This window comes from Eublepharis macularius, chromosome 12, assembly GCF_028583425.1.
Source record: "Eublepharis macularius isolate TG4126 chromosome 12, MPM_Emac_v1.0, whole genome shotgun sequence".
Lineage (NCBI taxonomy): Eukaryota > Metazoa > Chordata > Lepidosauria > Squamata > Eublepharidae > Eublepharis > Eublepharis macularius.
In genome coordinates, this window is record NC_072801.1 from 53,307,210 (window position 1) to 53,329,541 (window position 22,332).

General features: G+C 42.4%; 2 protein-coding genes across 2 annotated transcripts; both read right to left on the bottom strand.

Annotated features, from left to right (window-relative positions):
* Positions 1-735: 735 nt before the first annotated feature.
* LOC129339388 (olfactory receptor 14I1-like) lies at positions 736-1,683 on the bottom strand. Its single transcript, XM_054993970.1, has one exon. The coding sequence runs from the start codon at positions 1,681-1,683 to the stop codon at positions 736-738; it is 948 nt and encodes a 315-aa protein (XP_054849945.1).
* An 11,642-nt stretch (positions 1,684-13,325) lies between these two features.
* LOC129339389 (olfactory receptor 14I1-like) lies at positions 13,326-14,273 on the bottom strand. The gene has a single exon (XM_054993971.1). The coding sequence runs from the start codon at positions 14,271-14,273 to the stop codon at positions 13,326-13,328; it is 948 nt and encodes a 315-aa protein (XP_054849946.1).
* Positions 14,274-22,332: the final 8,059 nt, after the last annotated feature.

The window sequence follows — 22,332 nt, forward strand, 5'->3', positions numbered from 1 at the left end:
TTACAGATATTCCAAGACCATATTATATTAAAAGATAAACATATTTTCCTTAATGATCTTGTCTGATCTATATTGATGTATCTGGAAATAATACTGTTCAGTCTTTCTATGATTGTTGTTGATCACATCTTCAAGACTTCATTTCATGAGAATATTATTCTATAAGAACTCAAGTTGTAAGAGATCTCTTTATTTGGATTTAACCATATTATTATTTTGCCTACTCACTGATTCACAATTTACTAGGAATCTTTCCCTCCAATCATGTTAGTTATACGAATGTTTCCAAAAATGATAGGTGGGGAGGGATTTGATTAACTTAAATAACTCAAAAAACTGATCATTCTTACTTTAATTCCCAATGAAATCTTGCAAGGATTTCAGACTTCCCTAGTAATTTTAATCCAGCCTGGTATGCTAGACAGTTAAATCTAAGATAATGAAAATAACAGACATAGACATATAACATAGGAATGTTAATATTGTACCTTGAAGCATATGGCTTTATTGTTATCATTGTTTATAAGAAGTTAAAATCAATTTTAATAAAAGTTTTAAAATTTAAAAAGGTAATGGAAATAAAAGAAACAAATTATGTGTTATTAAGCCAAGACAGTACTTTGTATGGCAAACACAATTAATGTTTCTTATATGTTGCAATGTTTATAAACCAAGGTTAAAAATAATCAAATAATCAAAGAGAACAGTCATGAGGTTGAGTGTATAATCCCATTATCATGGAAGAGTTCTGTTGGTACTTGAAGAATGGCCAGAATTAAAGAGTTTCAACAAAGCAGTCTTGATCTCTTTGTTTCTCATACTATAGATGAAAGGATTGAGCAATGGAGGGAGTATAGCATAAAGCACTGCAAATAAGATATCGAGATCAGACGATGTTTTAGCAGGGGGTTTTACGTAAGCAAACATTCCAGTGAAAACAAGCAGAGACACGACAGTGAGGTGAGGAAGGCAAGTGGAGAGGGCTTTTTTCTGACCTTGAACTGAAGGGATTCTGAGCACTGTGGCAAGAATCTCCTTGTAGGTTAAAACAATGAAGATAAAGCATCCTAGCGCTACAATAGCACTAAGAACCAGTAAGCCAATTTCAACTAAGTATAAGTCAGAGCAAGAGAGCTTCAGTAACTGTGGTATTTCACAGAAGAACTGATTGATAATATTGGAGCAGAAGGTGATGGAAAATGTGCCACCAGTATGCAATGTGCCGTAGACTATGCCACTGATCCATGCACTTACTGCCATCTGAATGCAGGCTCCTTTGTGCATAATTGTCTCATATTGTAATGGATTGCAGATAGCAACATATCGATCATGTGCCATTATAGTTAGAAAGGCGAGATCTGACCCTCCAAAAAGAGGATAAAAGAACACTTGAGCGGCACATCCAAAATAAGAAATTGACCTGCTGTTTATGAGGGAATTGGCCATTGCTTTGGGTACTGTGACAGAAACCGAACCAAGATCCAGAACGGCCAAGTTCACTAAGAAAAAATACATGGGAGTGTGGAGGTGATAGTCATGGGCTACTGCAATGATGATTAGAAGATTCCCAGTCACTGCTGTCAAATATACTGCTAGAAACACAAAGAAGTGTAAAAGGTGTAGTTCTCGAATATCTGAGAATTCCAAGAGCAAAAACTCAGAGGAAGAGGTAAAATTGGACATTTGACCTCTGTATTTTGCTGCATGCTACCTGTTGGACAAAACAGAGGAGATTATTTAAAAATTAAATAATTAATTAAATATTAATAAAAATATTTATTAACAATTAAGCAAATTTTTTTGTTCTGAGAATCCCCATCTCTCATATAACCCACTGTTGATCTAGGAGCCATTAGCTTTATCTTGACAATTTGAACAGGGGCAAAACAGGGGAAGAGTTGAGTTCCCACATACTACACCCCTCTCCTGTCTTCAGATTTTGACACCATTTGTGTGCTCAGATGGCAATGCTGAATGAACATAAACCCTATATGTTCAATTTGCTGTAAATCTCTAAATCTTGTCTATGTGGCAGAGGTGAGGACAGTGTCACAAACATATGTGGCATTCAAGCAGCTGGCTCAGAAACCAGATTGCTAGACCAGGGATCCCCAAACTAGCTGAGCCTGCAGGCACCTTTGAAATTAGAAGAATAGATACTCAGCACCACTACAACATGTCTGCCATATAGTGGAACAGCCAGTCCCAAAATGTTCGGACTTTTGAAGCCAAGTGTAATACTCTAATGGAAGTAGCTGTTTTTGTATAGGTCCTCTCTGTAGACATACATGTGATGCCTTCTGGTCTCTTCTGAAGCATCTTCTGCTCTGGTGAGGTAAAGGAGAGCTGAAACTGGTTCTTCAAGGAAGAAAGAAGTGAGCACCTGGAAACACGAGTGGGCACCGTGTTTGGCATCACTGTGCTAGACTTCAGTGAGGAGTTTACTCACATTCACAAATAAATGTTATTCCTTTTCTGCTGTTATCACCTACTGGAGTTTTGTCTTTCTAGTTTTCTGGACTCTCTAGTCATGTCTGCCCAAAATGACTTATTCAGAACCCCTTGGCTTTTCCTAGACACCACTCCCAAATTGCCTTGGATTTAAGGAATTTCACTTGTCAGAGTAACTCAGATCCAGGCAGGAGCCTACCTCAAGTAAAATATAGGCCAAGTTCGGCTTTCTTTGTGCATGCAGACAGAAGACCATAACTCCCGTTTCATAAAATCAAAGTAATAATTCTACTTGCCTTTGCAGAAAAAAGAGGAAAAACATATACCTGAAATAAAAGTTAAACTACTGAGAAAGGGGAAAATAAAATGTGCCAGATATCCAAGATCTAAAAATAACATTTCTATGATGGTGATTTAAGAGGTAGGGAAGACAAAAGAATGTGAATATTTCAAAGATTCAGTTCTTCTAGTCCATATTTGGGCTTCTCACTTTCTAAGCAGTTCTTAGGCGTTTCATTCAAGTATCTCCCGTACCTAATATTTTGAAGTCGTTTTTTCATTCCTAATCACCACTCTTCAAGAAAGAACAAAGTTCTTTCCCCGTGGAGTTTATACCCTTAGACCCCTCTCATTCTTTGTGTGTGTGTAAAAAGTGCCATTAGATCTCCCATCCAAGTACTGACCCAGCTTAGCTTTTGAGATCCAATGAGATTGGGTTATACCATGCCACTTCCCCTTCCGCCGTTCATCCCACCTAATGGAAAATTTTGACTCTCTGGGTTCCAAAAGATTCCTCGAGACATCACTGGTTACTCACAGATCTCGATGCAATAGGAAAAGTTATTTCATTCTGTTGACTGCTTCATATGAAAGGGTAACCTCTTAGACTGGCAGAAGAAAGGCTAGATTGGGGTGGGTGGGAAATTTGATCGCAAGATTTACTTAACTGTGAAGATGGTTTTGGATTAACTTCCAAGTGTTAAGAGAGGGTCAATGAAATGTTTAGGCTTGGATTATATAGGCAAGTTTCCTTCCCATGCACTAGAGAGCTTCTGCTGAGGAATGCGCTTGCAAGAGCCCACTGAAAACCATTGGTCTTCTGGAAATGGAAGTACTAGTAGAAAAGGAAGTGAACTCTTACGGAACTTTTTCATAGGATCCAAGCTTTACTTTTCAAAATTGCAATCTGAGGTACATATATCTCTGTGTGGCTTTTATTGCACCTAATGCATGCATAGCATTTTTGTATAGTATACATAATGGTCACCTTTAGCCAGATAGCCCCAGCAAGCCTGAATTCATTAGATCTCAGAAATCAAATAGGGTCCACCTTGGCTAGCAAATGAATAAGAGAACTCAAAGGAAGACAAGAGTGGCTATGCAAAGGCAGGCAATGGCAAACCTCCTCTGTTAGTCTCTTCCCTTGAAAAATCCAGCAGGGGTTGCCATGAGTCAGATATGACTTGACAGCACCCTCCACCACCACCAAGCAGAATGGTCAGTGAAAGGAAGGTGGAGGATACATTTTTGATCTCCAAGCCACACTTGAGTCCTCAGTTAAAGGCTGCTTGAATAGATTTGTCTCCTGAAAGTTGTCAAAACAATCTAAGGGATGAAGTGAGGAGCATGTATTCACAATCTAAAATGAATTACATCCTTGTAATTCCATTAATGTCATGGTTTGGATCCATAAAGATGTTTCACTCAGTCACACTCAGTTGCATTCCTTATTATCTCAGAAGACTTTTGTACATGCAGGTCCAATGTACCCCTGCACACTTGGTAGTGAAAGACGACCTCCTCCCTCATTTTTCATGAGGATTCGACCCACTGAATTTTACAAAGTCCAATATTTAAATATATAAGTTTACAAGGATGGCAGTGTCTTCCTTTTCTTCTCTTGCTCCCCACTCTCAATGAAAGAATTTCTGACACCCTAGTGAAAGGGTGAAAAGGCAGAAAGAAAAAAACTTTACTTCATGCTGCAATAATCCACCCCACCTACCCCACATCCCACACCCCACAAACTCTAGATCTCCAGCACAAATCATGGAATAGTATGAAGGGGGCAGGAAAGCAAGATACACTATTGTTTTCTTTACGGTTTTCTTTATTGTTGCCCCCTTTTCTCACCTGCTGTTTTGTTATGTGTACCTCTCCAGCTGTATGTTAAGAGTCACATGAATCTATGCCCCTACATACAAAAGGCTGTTTCCTTGAAGAAGGAATAATTTGTAGTCCTGTGCAGAATTGCTCCAGTCTATGTCCATTCATTATAATAGGCTTCAACTTCTGGAATTCTACGTAGGATCACATGGTGCCAAAGACAAGGACAGCAGATGGATTAGTAGTTAGGTTAATCAGAAAAAAATAGCAGACTTTTATGGACAATATGGCTAGCATAATAAAAAAGAAAAACAGGGTTACCTTAAAAAATTTTGAGACTATCTTTCAACAAAAAAATCAGTTTCTCTTACAGCTGCTTGCGTACATCTCTTCATCTGTGCCATTGGATATTCTTGTGGCGCTTGCAACAATGTATCTTTCTAATTTCTCACTTAAAGCAGAAATTTAAAAGCTGTTTGCATTCGTTGGACTGGAAATTAAACTATTCTCAGTCTTTTGGGGAAGTTCTCCCCTGAGTTCTGTTCACCTGGGCAGAAATCCTTGCTGGAACACTTTCTCATACACTGTAGCATTTCTTCTTCCATTTTTGTAACAAGTGTAAGCATATAATCAGTAGCACATGTTGGCTATGTTTAGGTACATGAGCTGTAACCAAAGTGATAGGAGCAAGACTTGTCTATCATTTACTTCACATTTCTCCCATTATGTCCGAGTCTTGTTGGCAAATGAAGTGGGATCAATGTGTCACTATAGGGACAAAAATTATGGAGGACTGGAATGGAAAGATAGAGTTGTTAAATGACCTATTTAACAAACCGGTAATATGGTTCCTTATCCTCTGATATTTATAAACAATTATTGCTCTTCTACATATTCCATGTGTAACACATATTGCTTAGATCTGTACATCCCGTGGAGAGACAGATTTAATGCATACTTTACAGACCAGAGTGTTAGAGCTGGAGGTTTTTAGACGTTAAAATGACCCAAAAGCACTGGGGAAAATTATTGGCCTGTTTTCTCTCATCTTCATCGGGAGGGTGACAATGAGAGCCCAGTCTTGAGAAATTTTCTAGGCAGTGGGTAAACTCCAGATTATATTCATGGGAGTCTGCTTAGATGTGTTTTGGAATAAACTTATTTAGGATAAGAGCTTTCAAAAATGTTACCATTGAGACATTTAAAGCACTGTATGGAGGGCTGCCTATGTACTTCTGGCATGAGTACAAAATTTGGATGCTTCAGAGCATATCTGTATGTTTTTTTAAAAAATTCTGGGGGGGGGGTTGTAATGAAGCATTCTACTTTCTCACTCTTCCTGTGCAGTTATTCTTGAAAAAAGTGTCTCTGTTGCAACAGATGTCTTCACTTTCTATAGTTTAAAGTGAACATAAAATTTCCAGATCAATAAAATCCAGTGCTTCACTCGACTCTTCCTTTTGTTTGTGTGAACCCAAGTTCAAAGAAACTTAAGCTGGATATCTGAAGGATTCAGAACATGCAATGGGTATATGATCCAGCACAAAACTTCTGCTTGCTCTAGAGATGTTGTGCAAGAAGACCTCCCCACCCAAAGGTCATGGTAGCTGCTTGCACTGTCTTACTTATGGCATCCCTATGCATATTTCTATTGGAAACAGCAAAAGGAACAGTGGTTTGTCACAATAACCAGGGAAAGGATATTGTGATTCCCTTCAGCTTTGGATAGGTTATTTGTTCTGGTCAACAGTAGAACCGCAGGATCTGAGTCCAGTGACATCTTAGAGACCAACAAGATTTTCAAGGTACAAGCTTTCAAGAATCAAAGCGCCCTTGCATAAGAAGTATGTGGGGATGTGCTGGAAGTGCAAAGAAGCAGAAAGTCCATTTTACCACATGTGGTGGACATGCAAAAAGATATAAACAAACTTTTTAGAAAGATTTTTAAAAAATGAAAAGACGTACAGGGTGAGCTTCAGAAGATTTTAAAAATTAACTTCGCTATGAACCCTGTTACTATGCTGTTAGGAATTTTCCTAGAAAACACTGAAAAAACATTACATGAATTGTTTAGATATAAGCTGACAGCAGCCAGAGTAGTAATGGCAACCAAATGGAAGGCAGAGGAATGCCCAATCAGTGGGAATTGTGAAGATAAAATGGCAGAATATACTGCAATGACCAAATTAATGATGGCCTATCTGAGTAAGCGTGTTTCAGACAACTCACTTTATACCCTGGTGAACCACCAGAGGGCGATGTCAGAAAGGAAAGCCCAGGTAACTCACCATATCACTCCAGAAAACATGCCTTGGTGGGAAGCCTAGGCAGGGAACAGAAGCGGAGCAGACAGCAATGCCCTCCCCATGCCTTAACCCAGCTGGTATTAGGAGCAGAGCAGGTGGCAATGCCCATCTCCAGCCTTAACACAGCTAGTAATAGGAGAAGAGCACTTAGCAATGCCCACCCCCATATTAACCCAGCTGGTATTAGGTGCGGAGCAGGTGGCAATGCCTGCCCCCCTTCAGCCAGCTGGTATTAAAAGCAGAGTGGGTGGCAATGCCCACTGCCACCTTATCCTAGCTGGTATTGGGAGTAAAGCAGGTAGCAATGCCTACCCCTGCCTTAACCCAGCTGGTATTAAGAGTGGAACAGGTGGCAATGCCCACCACCCCCAACTTAACCAACTGGTATTAGGAGCAGAGGCGGCGGCAATGCTGACCCTCACCTTAACCCAAATGGTATTAGGAGCAGAGCAGGTGGCAATGCCAGTCCCCCTTCAGCCAGCTGGGATCAGGAGCAGAGTAAGTGGTAATGCCTGCCCCTGCCTTAACCCAGCTGGTATTAGGAGCGAAGAAGGTGCTAATGCCCACCCCCACATTATCACCGCTGGCATTAGGAGAGAAGCAGGTGGCAATGCCCGCCACCACCTTAACCCAGGTGTTAAAAGCAGAGGAGGGGCAATGCCCACCCTCACCTTAACCCAGGTGTTATTAGAAGCAGAGCAGGTAGCAATGCCCACCCCTGCCTTAACCCAGCTGATATTAAGAGTGGAGCAGGGGGCAATGCCCACCCCCACCTTAACCCAGCTGGTATTAGGAGCAGAGGAGGTGGCAATGCTGACCCTCACCTTAACCCAGGTGTTATTAGAAGCAGAGCAGGTGGCAATGCCCACCCCTGCCTTAACCCGGTATTAAGAGTGGAGAAGGTGGCAATGCCCACCCCCACCATAACCCAGCTGGTATTAGGAGCAAAGGAGGTGGCAATGCCAACCCTCAGCTTAACTCAGGTGGTATTAGGAGCAGAGTAGGTGGCAATGCCAGCCCCCCTTCAGCCAGCTGGGATCAGGAGCAGAGTAGGTGGTAATGCCTGCCCTGCCTTAATCCAGCTGGTATTAGAAGTGAAGAAGGTGGCAATGCCCACCCCCACCTTATTACAACTGGCATTAGGAGAGAAGCAGATGCCCACACCCACCTTAACTCAGGTGTTATTAGGAGTAGAGCAGGTGGCAATACACCCCCCCTCCTTATCATAACTGGCAATAGGAGCTGAGAAGGTTACGCCCACCCTTGCCTTAACCCAGCTGATATTAGGAGTGGAGCAAGTGGCCATGTACACTTCCCCACCTTAACTTAGCTAGTATTAGGAGCAGAGCAGGTGGCAATACACACACCCCTCCTTATCATAACTGGCAATAGGAGCTGAGCAGGTTATGCCCACCCCTGCCTTAACAAAGCAGTTATTAAGAGTGAAGGAGGTGGCAATGCCCTCCCACCTTCTCCCAGATGGGATCAGGAGCAGAGTGGTTGGCATTGACCACCCCCTTCACCCAGCTCTGATCAGGAGTGGAGTAGTTAGCAATGTTCACATCGTGCCTTCTCCTAGGTGGGATCAGGCACAGATCAGAAGGCAATTCCCTTCTTCCCTTCACCTAGCCAGGACAAAAAATGAAGCAGGTGGCAATGTCCACCCCCTTCAACCTACTGGAATAAGGCACTGAACAGGCAACAATGCCCACCCCATCTTCACCCTGTTGGTATCAGGTGCCAAGCAGGCAGCAATCTCTACCCCCCTTCAACCTGCCGAAATAAGGAGCAGAGAAGGTGGCAATGCCTGCACCCCCTTCACTTAGTTGGAATCAGGAACGGGGCACGTAGCAAAGCCCATCACCCGCCTTCACCTGTTGGGATCAGGCAAGGAGCAGGAGGTAGTGCTCATTCCTCCCTTCACCCAGCAGGGAACAGGTGGCAATGCCCACCTCCCTTCATCCAGCTGGGATCAGGCTTGGAGTAGGCAGCAATGCCTGCCCCCCTTCACCCAGCCGTAATCAGGTGCAGAGCAGGTGGCAATGTCTGCCCCCCTTTACCTGGTCTGTATCAGACATGCAGCAGGTAGCAAAGCCCACTACCCCTTCATGTTGCTGAGATCAGTTGTAGAGCAGGTAGCAATGCCTATCCCCCTCCTTCACTGGTTGGGATCAGTAATGGAGGAGGAGTGAATGCCTGCCTGCCCACCCTCCCCTTTCTAGAGCTCATTGTATTTTTCCCCCACAACGGGCTTTGTTTCTAGTAAATAATAATAATAATAACACCTGAAATTCACATTTTAAATGCTGTATGTTTGTTCAGAGCAGCCCCCCACCACTCCGGACACATCTGGGCCCGGGCACAGATGCTGACCCCGGCCCGAAGACCCTTACTCTGCAAAGGGGCAAGGCGGGAGATGATGGAGACAAGGTGGACAGCAGCGATGCAAGCTACACTGTCAGGCTCTGCCACAGCACGATGCCAGGACACCACTTAGTTGGACTCTTTGGTGGCGCGGCCAGGCTTGAAAGTGGCAGAGATGCTGATGGGCGGCTCCCAGACCACAGGGAGGCTGCTGCTGGAGCCAGCAACATGGGAGGTGGGGAGAAAACCCGGGACAGCCAGCCATAGTGAGATGGTTTCCCTGCCCAGCCGGGCATGGCCCAGAAGGAGGGCAGGATGACCAAGTGGGGAGCCAGGACTCAGGTCTGGCTGGAAGGAGCAGAGCCAGTCCCCGCAGTGGGGAACAGGTGGAGAACCAGGGTGCTATAAAGGAGAGGGCTCCCAAGGTCGCCAGGGAGGAGAATAAGACTGGAATGACTTGAGGGAGAACCAGAGAGTCAGAGAAAGCATGGCCCGCAGGCATAAGGAGATGCAGGTGACCACAACATCCTCCCTGCCTAGCTGTGAGGCAGAGGGAAGCCCTCCATGATGCACCCGGCAAGACAGCCGAGGGTGGGGCCAATGTCACCAGCAGAGTGGCGGCTCATATGTTTATCACATTTTGGATGGTCCTTGTAATTTTAATTTTTTTCTGAATTTTTGTATCACTATTCTGTTTTAAAAATAAAAAATTAATTAAAAAAAAAAGAAGTGAAGTTCATAGCAATCAGCTATGGGCCAGTTTGCTCCAGCCCATAATTTGAATATGGCACAAGGCTTGATGGGTGGGGGCTGAAGTAGGCAGCTCAGCCAATCGGGATGAGGCAGCAGGGGATATGGCGGCCTGCCCTCTCCCTCCTTCAAATACCATGATCATATTGAAGCAGGTGACCAATTTTGAAATGCCTTTGTTTTTCTGATGAATTATGACTTCTAGAAACATCCATAGCTTTCAATGCAGAAACCTGAGCTGGGCTGGAGTTTTCTGGAGATTACATGTGCCGAGATGTCCTAATTCCTTTAATATTTAGCACTTCAGGTCCTATGATCCCCTTGAATCTGGTGGCCAGTTGTGAGACCCCCCCAGCTTTATTTTCTGCTTCATGACATCTGTCACAAACTGACAATATTACCTTTCACTGCAAATAGCAGTGTGGGAAGAGGGTGTGCTTCTCCAGATGTTCTGGGCTAAGATGCCCCAATTCCCTTCAATATTGCATAGCCATTCCCATGATTATTCTGAAGCTGGTGTACCATGTTGAGGCTATAGTTTTGCATGACTTCTATCTGGGAGAGAAAACCATCGCTTCCAGTGCAAAAATTGGGTGGAGTTTTCAAGAGACTGAATTGGCCAGGCAGTTCCAGTTCCTTTCAACTTTGGGACTCCCACAATCATCCTGAAGCCAGTGGCCAATTTTGAGGACCCAAGCTTTATATCCTGAGCAATTGTTCCTCCCACAATTAGACAGATGGATGAACAGACAGACAAATGGATGGATTCTTTTATAATTACAGATGTTCCAGAGCAATATTATATTAAAAGATAAATATATTTTCCTTAATAATCTTGTTTGATCTACATTGATGTTTCTGGAAATAATATTATTCAATCTTTCTATGATTGTTGCTGATCACATTTTCAAGACTATAAGAACTCATTTGTAGGAGATCTTTATTTGGATTTAACTATATTATTATTTTGCCTCCCCACTGATTGACTATTTACTAGGAATCTTCAAATACAATTTGCCTTTTTTCATCCCAAAAGATTCTAGCAAAAAACTTTCGATAGTTCCTATCCTTACCTAATTCAAAATAATTTTACCTTATAAAATGCATTGGTTTTGCTGTGTTCACTAATAACATTTCTAAGTGTGCTATGAATCCTTCCCACTTTTCCAAAACATATTTATCATGGAGATATTTATATAATGACTATTAATTAGTCACTTGTCTCAAGCATTTTTCAACTGTTACAGTGAATGTATGGCCCTTTTCGCACTTACGGTTTAAACCGCCATTTATGAGCATTTGCCGCAATCACAGTAGCTTCAGCATTGCACCCGTTCATTTCACACTGTCCACTGCAGTTTCGATTTGACATCTGTGCTTCATTTCAAACCCACTTTGAAGCCTCAGTGCAGTTTTGGGGTTTGGGGGCCTTGCAATTCATGTCACACTTTTTTTTAAAAAAAATTGAGCATGCGTAGTAACATTGCAGTGTTGGGACCCCCCCCCCCCTTTTGCTGATTGGGCTCTCCTCTGCCCACTGGAGAGGCAATTGGTGGCAGAGTTCTGGGGGAAAACATGTACCACACTCATTTTTTAAAAAAATCAAGACAAGAAAGGGTTAAAATGCTGCCGATTCATCCCCTCCCGGCAAGCTGAGACTTTGCTTCCAAAAGGGTGTGCAAAATGCTTGGTTTTTTCCCCCTCTTTGGCAAAGTCTGAAACATGCTTGGGAGGGAGGGGAAAGCAGCTATTTAATCTTTTCCTGGTTTTTAAAGCCAGGAACAAAGTGCAGTAACATTACAATAATACAAAGTTGCAACCCATTCCCATCTATAAAAAAAAAAGTGTGTGAGTGCATACCCTAAGGAAGGAAGGAGAAAGCAGCTATTTAACCCTTTCCTTGCTTTTAAAGCTAGCAGGGAATTAGCAGAAAGTTTAAGAATTGTTCCTGATTTTGAAAAAAAAATAGAATAGTGCATGCATACTGGGAGGAAGGAAACCAATAGAGAAGCAGCCTTATGACCTTCACCTCACTTTACTAAAAAAAAATGGTGGACAAGGAGTTCAGAGAGCTGAGGAGGGTGGGAGTGGTTAATTCTGCACAAACCAATCAGCTCCCAGGGAAAAGGAGAGGTGGGAGAGAAGCAAAAAGGGGGCAAAAGTGTTCACACTAGCAAAATGCGGGCCAGCTGCCAGTCGGCAGCAGACTTAAAAAAACATTGCGGTATGTCCACAGGGGGGGAAATCAGGGATACAGAGGACAAAAAGCGGGACTGCGTCCGGTGACTGCTTTGAAAGTGTGAAAACCTCTTTCCCTCCTCATTTTAACATTCAGTAATATTCCCACTTTTCATCCCAGAAAACAGGGGTAGGGTGTGAGATGTAGTTACTTCAGACAATCAGTATTGTAACCAAATAGTAAATGACATGAACTGGTTCTTGCTATGTGCCACAGTTTAAGGCAATTCCATGCTTGTCTACTGCAGTACATCACATCCTTTCACAGCTGACAGCATTTTTTCTTTCTCAGAGGATTCAGAAGCGCAGCCCACTGAGACTGTCAATTAGAGGGTTGAGCAAAGAAATGGTGAGGGTTCACAGGAAAGAACTCAAGCGGTCAACTTCTGTGGAGTGACTGGAGGAAGGTTGCATATATGAAAAAATGGCTGTGCTGTGGGAGATGCTCACCACATTAATGTGGGCAAAATTCAGGTCCAGTAGCACCTTAAATACCAACTTGTTTTCCAGGGTATGAGCTTTCAAGAGTCAGGGCTCCCATGGCCAGATATGAGGAGTGGAAAAAGGAAGGGGTCCTTATAATGCAGGCAGCAGGTGGGAGTGGTATTATACATTAGCTTTTCAGGAAGCTAGTTATAATACATGTTGTAATTAGCTTGATAGAGTAGAAGTGCAAAGTACAGAAAATTAGCATCTGAAATGTGAGATATATCCTTTGTCCTGATTCAAGCCTGAATCAGGGTTTTTTTTAGTAATTTTCCTAGTAAATTTACTCCGGCCTAGTATGCTAGGTAATCAAACCTAAGATAATGAAAATAACAGACATATAATGTAGGAATGTTAATATTGTACTTTGCATTGCTGGTTTTATTGTTATCTTTAATGTTATCATTGTTTATAAGGAGTTAAAAGCAGTTTTAATAAAAGTGTTAACATTTTTAAAAAGGTAATGAAAATAAACAATACAAAGAATGTGTTATTAAGCCAAGTTATGCTTGTATGGCAAACACAATTAATGTTTCTTATATGTTGCAATGTTTATAAACCAAGGTTAAAAATAATCAAATAATCAAAGAGAACAGTCATGAGGTTGAGTGTATAATCCCATTATCATGGAAGAGTTCTGTTGGTACTTGAAGAATGGCCAGAATTAAAGAGTTTCAACAAAGCAGTCTTGATCTCTTTGTTTCTCATACTATAGATGAAAGGATTGAGCAATGGAGGGAGTATAGCATAAAGCACTGCAAATAAGATATCGAGATCAGACGATGTTTTAGCAGGGGGTTTTACGTAAGCAAACATTCCAGTGAAAACAAGCAGAGACACGACAGTGAGGTGAGGAAGGCAAGTGGAGAGGGCTTTTTTCTGACCTTGAACTGAAGGGATTCTGAGCACTGTGGCAAGAATCTCCTTGTAGGTTAAAACAATGAAGAAAAAGCATCCTAGCACTACAATAAAGCTAAGAACCAGTAAGCCAATTTCAACTAAGTATAAGTCAGAGCAAGAAAGCTTCAGTAACTGTGGTATTTCACAGAAGAACTGATTGATAATATTGGAGCAGAAGGTGATGGAAAAAGTGCCACCAGTGTGCAATGTGCCGTAGACTATGCCACTAATCCATGCACTTACTGCCATCTGAATGCAGGCTCCTTTGTGCATAATTGTCTCATATTGTAATGGATTGCAGATAGCAACATATCGATCATGTGCCATTATAGTTAGAAAGGCAATATCTGATCCTCCAAAAAGAGGATAAAAGAACACTTGAGTGGCACATCCAAAATAAGAAATTGACCTGCTGTTCATGAGAGAATTGGCCATCGCTTTGGGTACAATGACAGAAACCAAACCAAGATCCAAAATGGCCAAGTTCACTAGGAAGAAGTACATGGGAGTGTGGAGATGATAGTCAAGGGCTACTGCAACAATGATGAGAAGATTTCCAGTCACTGCTGTCAAATATATTGCTAGAAACACAAAGAAATGTAAAAGGTGTAGTTCTCGAATATCTGAGAATTCCAAGAGCAAAAACTCAGAGGAAGAGGTAAAATTGGACATTTGACCTCTGTATTTTGCTGCATGCTACCTGTTGGACAAAACAGAGAGATTATTTATTAATTTATTAACAATTAAGCAGATTTTTTTGTTCTGAGAATCCCCATCTCTCATATAACCCACTATTGATCTAGGAGCCATTAGCTTTATCTTGACAATTTGAACAGGGGCAAAACAGGGGAAGAGTTGAGTTCCCACATACTACACCCCTCTCCTGTCTTCAGATTTTGACACCATTTGTGTGCTCAGATGGCAATGCTGAATGAACATAAACCCTATATGTTCAATTTGCTGTAAATCTCTAAATCTTGTCTATGTGGCAGAGGTGAGGACAGTGTCACAAAAAATATGTGGCATTCAAGCAGCTGGCTCAGAAACCAGATTGCTAGACCAGGGATCCCCAAACTAGCTGAGCCTGCAGGCACTTTTGAAATTAGAAGAATAGATAGCACCACTACAACATGACTGCCATATAGTGGAACAGCCAGTCCCAAAATGTTGGGACATTTGAAGCCAAGTGTCATACTCTAATGGAAGTAGCTGTTTTTGTATAGGTCCTCTCTGCAGACACACATGTGATGCCTTCTGGGTCTCTTCTGAAGCATCTTCTGCTCTGGTGAAGTAAAGGAAACCCACAATTGGTTCTTTGAGGAAATAAGATGTGCGCACCCGGAAACACATGAGTGGGTACCATGTTTGGCATCGCTGTGCTAGACGCCAGTAAGGAGTTTACTCACCTTCACAAATAAATGTTATTCCTTTTCTGCTGTTGCCACTCAGTGGAGGTATGTGTTTCTAGTTTTCTGGACTCTCTAGTCATGTCTGCCCAAAATGACTTATTCAGAACCCCTTGGCTTTTCCTAGCCACCACTCCCAAATTGCCTTGGATTTAAGGAATTTCACTTGTCAGAGTAACTCAGATCCAGGCAGGAGCCTACCTCAATAAAATGCAGGCCAAGTTCGGCTTTCTTTGTGCATGCAGACAGAAGACCATAACTCCCGTTTCATAAAATGAAAATAATTTTACTTGCATTTGTAGTTATTAATAAAAAAGAGAAAAACTTATACCTGGGAAGAAAGGGGAAAATAAAATGCAAGAAATCCAAGATCTAAAAATAACATTTCTATGATGGTGTTTTAAGATGTAGAGAGACAGAAGAATGTAAATATTTCAAGGATTCAGTAGCTCTAACCCATTTTTGGGCTTCTCACTTTCCAAGCAATTCTCATGCTTTTCATTCAAGTGTCTCCTGTACCTGAAACTGTTTAATACTTAAGTTTTTTTTCATTCCTAATCATCATCGCTGTTCAAGAAAGGACAGAGTTCTTTCTCCCTGGAGTTTATACCGTTAGCCCCCTCTCATCCTTTGTATATGTATAAAGTGCCATCAGGTCTCCCATCAAAGTACTGCCCCTGCTTAGCTTCTGAGATCCGATGAGATTGGGTTATACCATGCCACCTTTCCTCCTGCCTCTCATCCTATCTGCTAGAAAATTTTGAGTGTCTGGGTTTCAGAAGATTCCTCGAGACATCACTGGTTAGTCACAGGTCCTGATGCCTTAGGAAAAGTTATTTTGTTCTGTTGGCTACGCCATATGAAAGAATAGCCTCTTAGACTGGAAGAATAAAGGTTAGATGGGGCGGGGAGTTAATCTGCAACATTTACCTAACTGTGAAGATGGTTTTGGATTAACTTCCAAGCGTTAACAGAGTGCCAATGAAACGTTTAGGCTTGGAATCTATAGGCAAGTTTCCTTCCCAAGCACTAGACAGATTCTGCTGAGGAATGTGCTTACAAGAGCCCACTGAAAACCATTGATCTTGTGCTAGCAGGAAAAGAAGTGAAATATTATAGAACTTGTTCATAGGATCCAAGCTTTACTTTTCAAAATTGCAATCTTGTGTGTGTGGCTTTTATTGTGCATAATGCATGCATAGAACTTTTGTATATTATGTGTAATGGTCACCTTTACCCAGATAGCCCCAGCAAGCCTGATTTCATTAGATCTCAGAAATCAAGTAGTGTTCACCTTGGTTAGAAAATGAATGGGAGAACTCAAAGGAAGACGATGGTGGCTATGCAAAGGCAGTCAATGGCAAACCACCTGTTAGTCTCTTCCCTTGAAAACTCCAAGCAGGGGTTGCCATGTCAGATATGAGTTGACGGCACCCTCCACCACCACCATGCAGAACAGTCAGTGAAATGAAGGTGGAGAATATTTTTTTGATCTCCAAGCAACATTTGATTCATCAATTAAAGGCTGCTTGAACAGGTTCATCTCCAGAAAGTTGCCATGACAATAAAAGGAATGCAAGAATGAGCATGTACTCACTTTATAGTACAATTCTAAGCTGAATTACATTCTTCTAACTCCATTAATAACATGGTTTGGATCCATACAAGTTTTTTTTCTCAGTCTCACCCAATTGCATTCCTTATTATCCTACAAGACCTTTGTATATGCAGGTCCAATGTACCCGAGCACACTTGGTAGTGAAAGAGGACCTCCTCCTTCATTTTTCACCAGGATCCAACCTATTGGACTTAGAAGTGTATAACTCTACAGAAGAAGGCAGTGCCTTCTTTCTCTTCTCCTCTTGCTCTACTATCTCAGTGAAATAATTTCTGAGACCCTAGTGAAAGAGTGAAGAGGCAAAAAGGAAAAATTGTGCTTCATACTCCCCCCACAACACACAAACTGGATCTCCAGCACAAGTCAAGGATTAGTATGAATGGGGCAGGAAACAAGATGCACTACTTTTTTCCTTACCGTTTCCTTTATTGTTGCCCCCTTTTCTCACTTGCTGCTGCACTTGTTTTGTTATTTGTACCTCTCCAGCTGTATGTTAAGAGTCACATGAATCTATGCCCCTCCATACAAAAGATTCATTCCTTGAAGATGGACAATCTGCAGTCCTGTGCAGAATTGCTCCAGTCTATGTCCATTGATCATAATAGGCTTCAACTTCTGGAATTCTACATAGGATCACACGGTGCCAGAGACAAGAACAGCAGGTGGATTAGTAGTTAGGGTAATCAGAAAAAATTAGCAGACTTTTATGGACAATATGACTAGCATAATAAAAAAGGAAAAACGAGCAGGCATACCTTATAAATTTTTGAGAATACCGTGCAACAAAAAATTCAATTTCTTCTACAGCTGCTTGCATACCTCTCTTCACTGATGCCGCTGGATATTCTTGTGGAGCTTGCAACAATGTATATTTCCAATTTCTCACTTAAACCAGAAATTTAAAAGCTGTCAGCATTTGTTGGATAAGAAATTAAACTATTCTCAGACTTCTGGGGAAGTTCTCCCATTAGTTCTATTCACCTGATCAGAAAACATTGCTGGAACACTTCCTCATACACTGTAGTATTTATTCCATTTTTGTAACAGATGCAAACAACCAATCAGCAGCCCATGTTGGCTATGTTTAGGTACATGAGCTATAACCAAAGTGATAGGAGCAAGAATTGTCTATCATTTACTTCATATTTCTCCCATTATGTCCAAGTCTAGCTGGTAAATGAAGTGAGATTAATGTGGTAGTAGATGAACAAAAATGAGGGAGGACAGGAAAGGAAAACTTATATGCTATTCCACTCCAAATGACATATTTAACAAATGGGCAACATGGCTCCTTGTCCTTATTTATAAACAAATGTTGCTCTTCTACCTGTTTCATATGTAACACATATTAGTTAGATCTGTAATTACTATGCAGAGATGGATTAATTAATTGTATAGCAAGTGACATCCAAAATTTAATGCATACCTTACAGACCAGGTTGTTTGATCTGGAGGTTTCTAGACCTCAAAGAGTCCCAAAAGCACTGGGGAAAATGTATTGGTTTGTTGGTTTTCCGTAAGCTGCTGCACCACTCACTCAGCCAGATTGCTCTTCCACTGTCCTAAGCCTCAGTGTGTGGTAGCAAAGGGGTTATGCCATCTGGTTCCTCCCCCTAGCTGCTGCATCATGCCTCTACTCATGCCAAGCCACGCCAGCTGTCTCTACCCTGGTTCACAGGGAGGAGTGTCTTTTAAAATAGCCTGTCCCCCGCCCAACACTGGGTCTCATTAATCCCTGAGGCATCTGCCTCTTCTCCACCTGCTGACCTGGGGTGCAGTGGATGTGAATGACCTGCAGGGCTGGCGCCACCATTGAGCTCATGAGTTGGGGCTGCAGGGGCCGGAGGGGGCACTGGAGGGTGTCCTGGAGTGGAGATGCATGCAGCACCACCACCAGCCAGCCCCACACCACTGCTACCGCCACATGTTCGCAGGTGGGTGCAGCAGCCACGGTCCAGGGACAGCTGGAGGCTGGGGCAGTGTTTGGAGTGCAGGTGGCCTCCTTGCACTGCCCCAGTCACCTGCCGGTGAATGGCCCCAGCATCGCTGCATGATGATGTCATCACATGATGACATCATTGTGCAGCCTGGGGCGCATGCACGCAGAGCACGTGTGCAAGGATTGCCTCAGGTGCTGGTAACCCTGGTGTCTGGGCTGCCGACCTGGCACCTGGTGCTTAATCCTAGCTGGGCCTGCCTCCTGGCATCACATGGCCTCTTATTAGTGAGAGCTGGGTCTCACTCTCCATCCTCCACCAGATCCACACCCTGAGGAGGCTTGGCCTGGGCAGGCTCAGCCTAGCTGTGTCAGGCAGGGCCATTGTTCAGCCACTGGAACTGAAGCCGCAGGCTGGGATGGCCTTGCCTGGTTGGAGGCTAAGGGTGTGAGGGTGGGAGCCCCACCTCCCAGCCTCTGCTCATGGTGGGTGAGGGACCAATGGTGGTCCATAGGGTGGGGCCTCATCCTGAGGGAGGAGCGCTGTCTTCATGGCAGCATTGTGGCCTGAATTGGTGGCATCATCGCTGGCATCGTGAGGCTCTGCGGTCTATGCATCACCTCATCCTCTGGCAGCTGCTATTCCATGGCTTCTCTGTCACCCAGGGCTGCCCTGGACTGGATAAGTTAGCTTGCCAGACTCAGGGTGGTGCCATTTTAATAACTGCTTATGCTAGGAAATCATAAGCTTCTGAATTTAATGTGCTTCATGCCCCAATAAGCCAAACTGCCCAGCAAGGCAGAACATTGTTAGCTCCTGCCCGGGAGACTGGAAAGCATGTATTAAAGCAAATGGAATGCCTAGTGATTAGACACCACTGCCTCTTGCCTCCTGAAACCCAACGCAGGCAGTTCCTTGACAAGAAAAGTAATTGAGGGTTTAATTCTATCATCTCCCCTTGGACATTCCAATCTCTTTTGTCTCAACTGATTACATCCAAGGTAAGATCCTATCCTGCAATTAAGGACCATCAATCAGCTCTGATAAGTTTAAGTTCTCTGGGAACATTTCATCAAACTCTAAATTCACTAACTAACTCCAGGGAACACTTAATTAACTTTAGTTTCTTTTTGAGGCACCAGGAACAGTCTATCTAATTCTTTTGTCATACCTCAACAGTACCAATCAAAGTACTCAAACCTTTTGTCCTTCCCAGGAAGTAGCCTTTAAGGATTTTGTTCTACTGGATGAAGTCACTTTCCAGCCTTAGGACCTCTTTTGCCCTATAAGTATTCTGGCTTTGCCCCAGCCAAATTGTACACACTTACATGGATCCAAGCCTCAGTATCCACTGAGGGCCAAGCTACACATGACGAATGACACTTGAAGGGCAAGTGTATTTCTCCCTGTTCACTTGCCCTCCACTCAATCCACTTTCCGTTCAAGTGTCATTCGTCATGTGTAGCTTGGCCCTGAGTCTCCTGGTCAGGAACGCTGGCCATTCGAAGCCCTCTTCCTCCATGGACTACTCTACTCATCTGATTGATAACTATCACTCCCAGATCCTGCAATCTATTCCCATTTTTCTCTCTTTGCTTTCCTAGGACTCTTGTATGTTTGTGAAAACCATTTATTTACTCTTGTTGTGTGTGTGTTTCCCCCTTTAAATAAAACTGCACCTCTGCTTTGGAAAACACCCATATCTCGTCAGTTCCCTTAGGGAAGAGCCCCCATAAAAATTGTTTGTTACCCCTCTTGTCAAGACATCTTCTTGCTTGCTAATCCTATCCCCAACTTGCAAGGAGACCAATTCTGGTAACAGTGCCAGATGCTCTCTTCTCGATCTTCATTGGATGGGTGAAAATGAGAGTAATCTTCTAGGCACCGGATTATATTGATGTGATTCTCCTTAGATGTGTTAAATCACTTGTTGAGGATAACAGCCTTCCAAAATATTACCATGGAGACATATACAGTAAGGTATGGAGGGCTGCCTATGTACTATGTGCTTGTGCTTATGTACTTCCGAAAGGAGTACAAAGCTTGGATGCCTCAGGGCATACTTGTATGGTTCTAAAATCATATTCTATTTATTTATTTATTTTGCAATTAAGCATTCTCCCTTTACTCTCTTTCTCTGCAGGTTTTCTTGAAAAATGTGTCCCTGCTGCAATAGAGGAACTGAAGCCGTATAAGGTGTCAGAGCATGCAGTGGTTATATGATCCAGCACAAGAATTCTGCTTGCACAAGAACTGTTGTGCAAACAGAAACCCAAGAAAAAGATAATGGTAGCTGCTTACACTGTTTAACTTATTGCATCCCCGTGCACATTTTTTTAATTGGAAATAGCAACAAGAGCAGCAGTTTGTCACAATAACCTGGTCAAGGATGTTGTGATTCCCTTCATTTTTGGGTAGGTTATCTGTGCTGGTCTGCAGTAGAACAACAGGATCTGATTCTCATGGCAACTTAGAGATGAACAGGATTTTCAAGTTATAAGCTTTCAGGAATCAAAGCTCCCTTCTTCAGATGCCATGATCATCCTGAAGCAGGTGACCAATTTTGAAATGCCTTCATTTTCAGACAAATTATTCCTCCCAGAGACAATCATAGATTTCAATAGGACATGATAGTGGTCCAGCTGTTCTTCTCCTCTTTCCCTCCTCATTTGAATGTTCAATAATATTCTTACTTTTCATCCAAAAAAACAGGGGTGGGATGTGAGATGAAAGTTACTGCAGACAATTCAGCAATGTAGCCAAATAATAAATGACAGGTCTGCATCATGAACTGGTTCTTGTTATGTGCAATTCCATGCTTGTCTGTAGCTATACATCATGTGCTTTCACAGTGGACAGTGTTGTTTCTTTCCCAGAGGATTCAGAAGCACTGCCTGCATTTCTTTATTTTTGAGGCTGTCGATTAGAGGATTCAGCAAAGGAGTGATGGGGTGTACAGAACAGAGATCAAGTGGTCATTTTCTATGGAGTGACTGGAGAAAGGTTGTATGTATGGGAAAATGTCTGTGCTGTGGAAGAGGCTCACCAGTGGTGGGCAAGATTCTGGTCCAGTAGCCTCTTAAAGAACAACTTGATTTCCAGAGTATGTGATTTCAAGAATCAATGTTCCTTTTGTTAGATACAAAGAGTGGAAAATGGAAGGGATGCTTATAATCAAGGCAAAGGGTGGGAGAGGCATTGTAAATTAGAGTGTCAGGAAGATACATATTGTAAGTAGCTTGATAGAGCAGGGGTATGAAGTGCAGAAAATTAGCATCTGAAATGTGAGAAAAAATATATATCCTCCTGATTCCATCCTGGAGAGAGCCATTGTTCCAAATTTGCAAATAAACTCAATTTCAGCAATCTCTCATTGTAATTTTACTTTGAAGTTTCTCTGCTTGAGAACTGCTACGCTTAGGTGAGCAATTGAATGTCCTGGCAGATTAAAATGTTCTCCTAGTGGTTTTTAATGTTGTGATTTCTATATAACTGGTGTCTATTTTTTCATTTGTTCATCATTCATCACACCATCAAGTGTCAGTAATGCCCTTCAGCTCTCTATACTGGAAAAACAGGGCAAGACAGACCAGTCCCAATGTACTGCACCAAAAAAACCCCAAGATGCACATTTCCCTTTCCCTCCAACCATATTAGTTATACACGTTTCCAAAGACAATAGATGGGGAAGGATTTGATCAACCTAAACAATTCAGAAAACGGATCATTCTTACTTTAATTTCCAATTAAATTTTTCATGGATTTCAGAT

Excerpts from the sequence above, each read along its gene's own strand:
- LOC129339388 (XM_054993970.1), bottom strand. The coding sequence starts at position 1,683 with ATGTCCAATTTTACCTCTTCCTCTGAGTTTTTGCTCTTGGAATTCTCA.
- LOC129339389 (XM_054993971.1), bottom strand. The coding sequence starts at position 14,273 with ATGTCCAATTTTACCTCTTCCTCTGAGTTTTTGCTCTTGGAATTCTCA.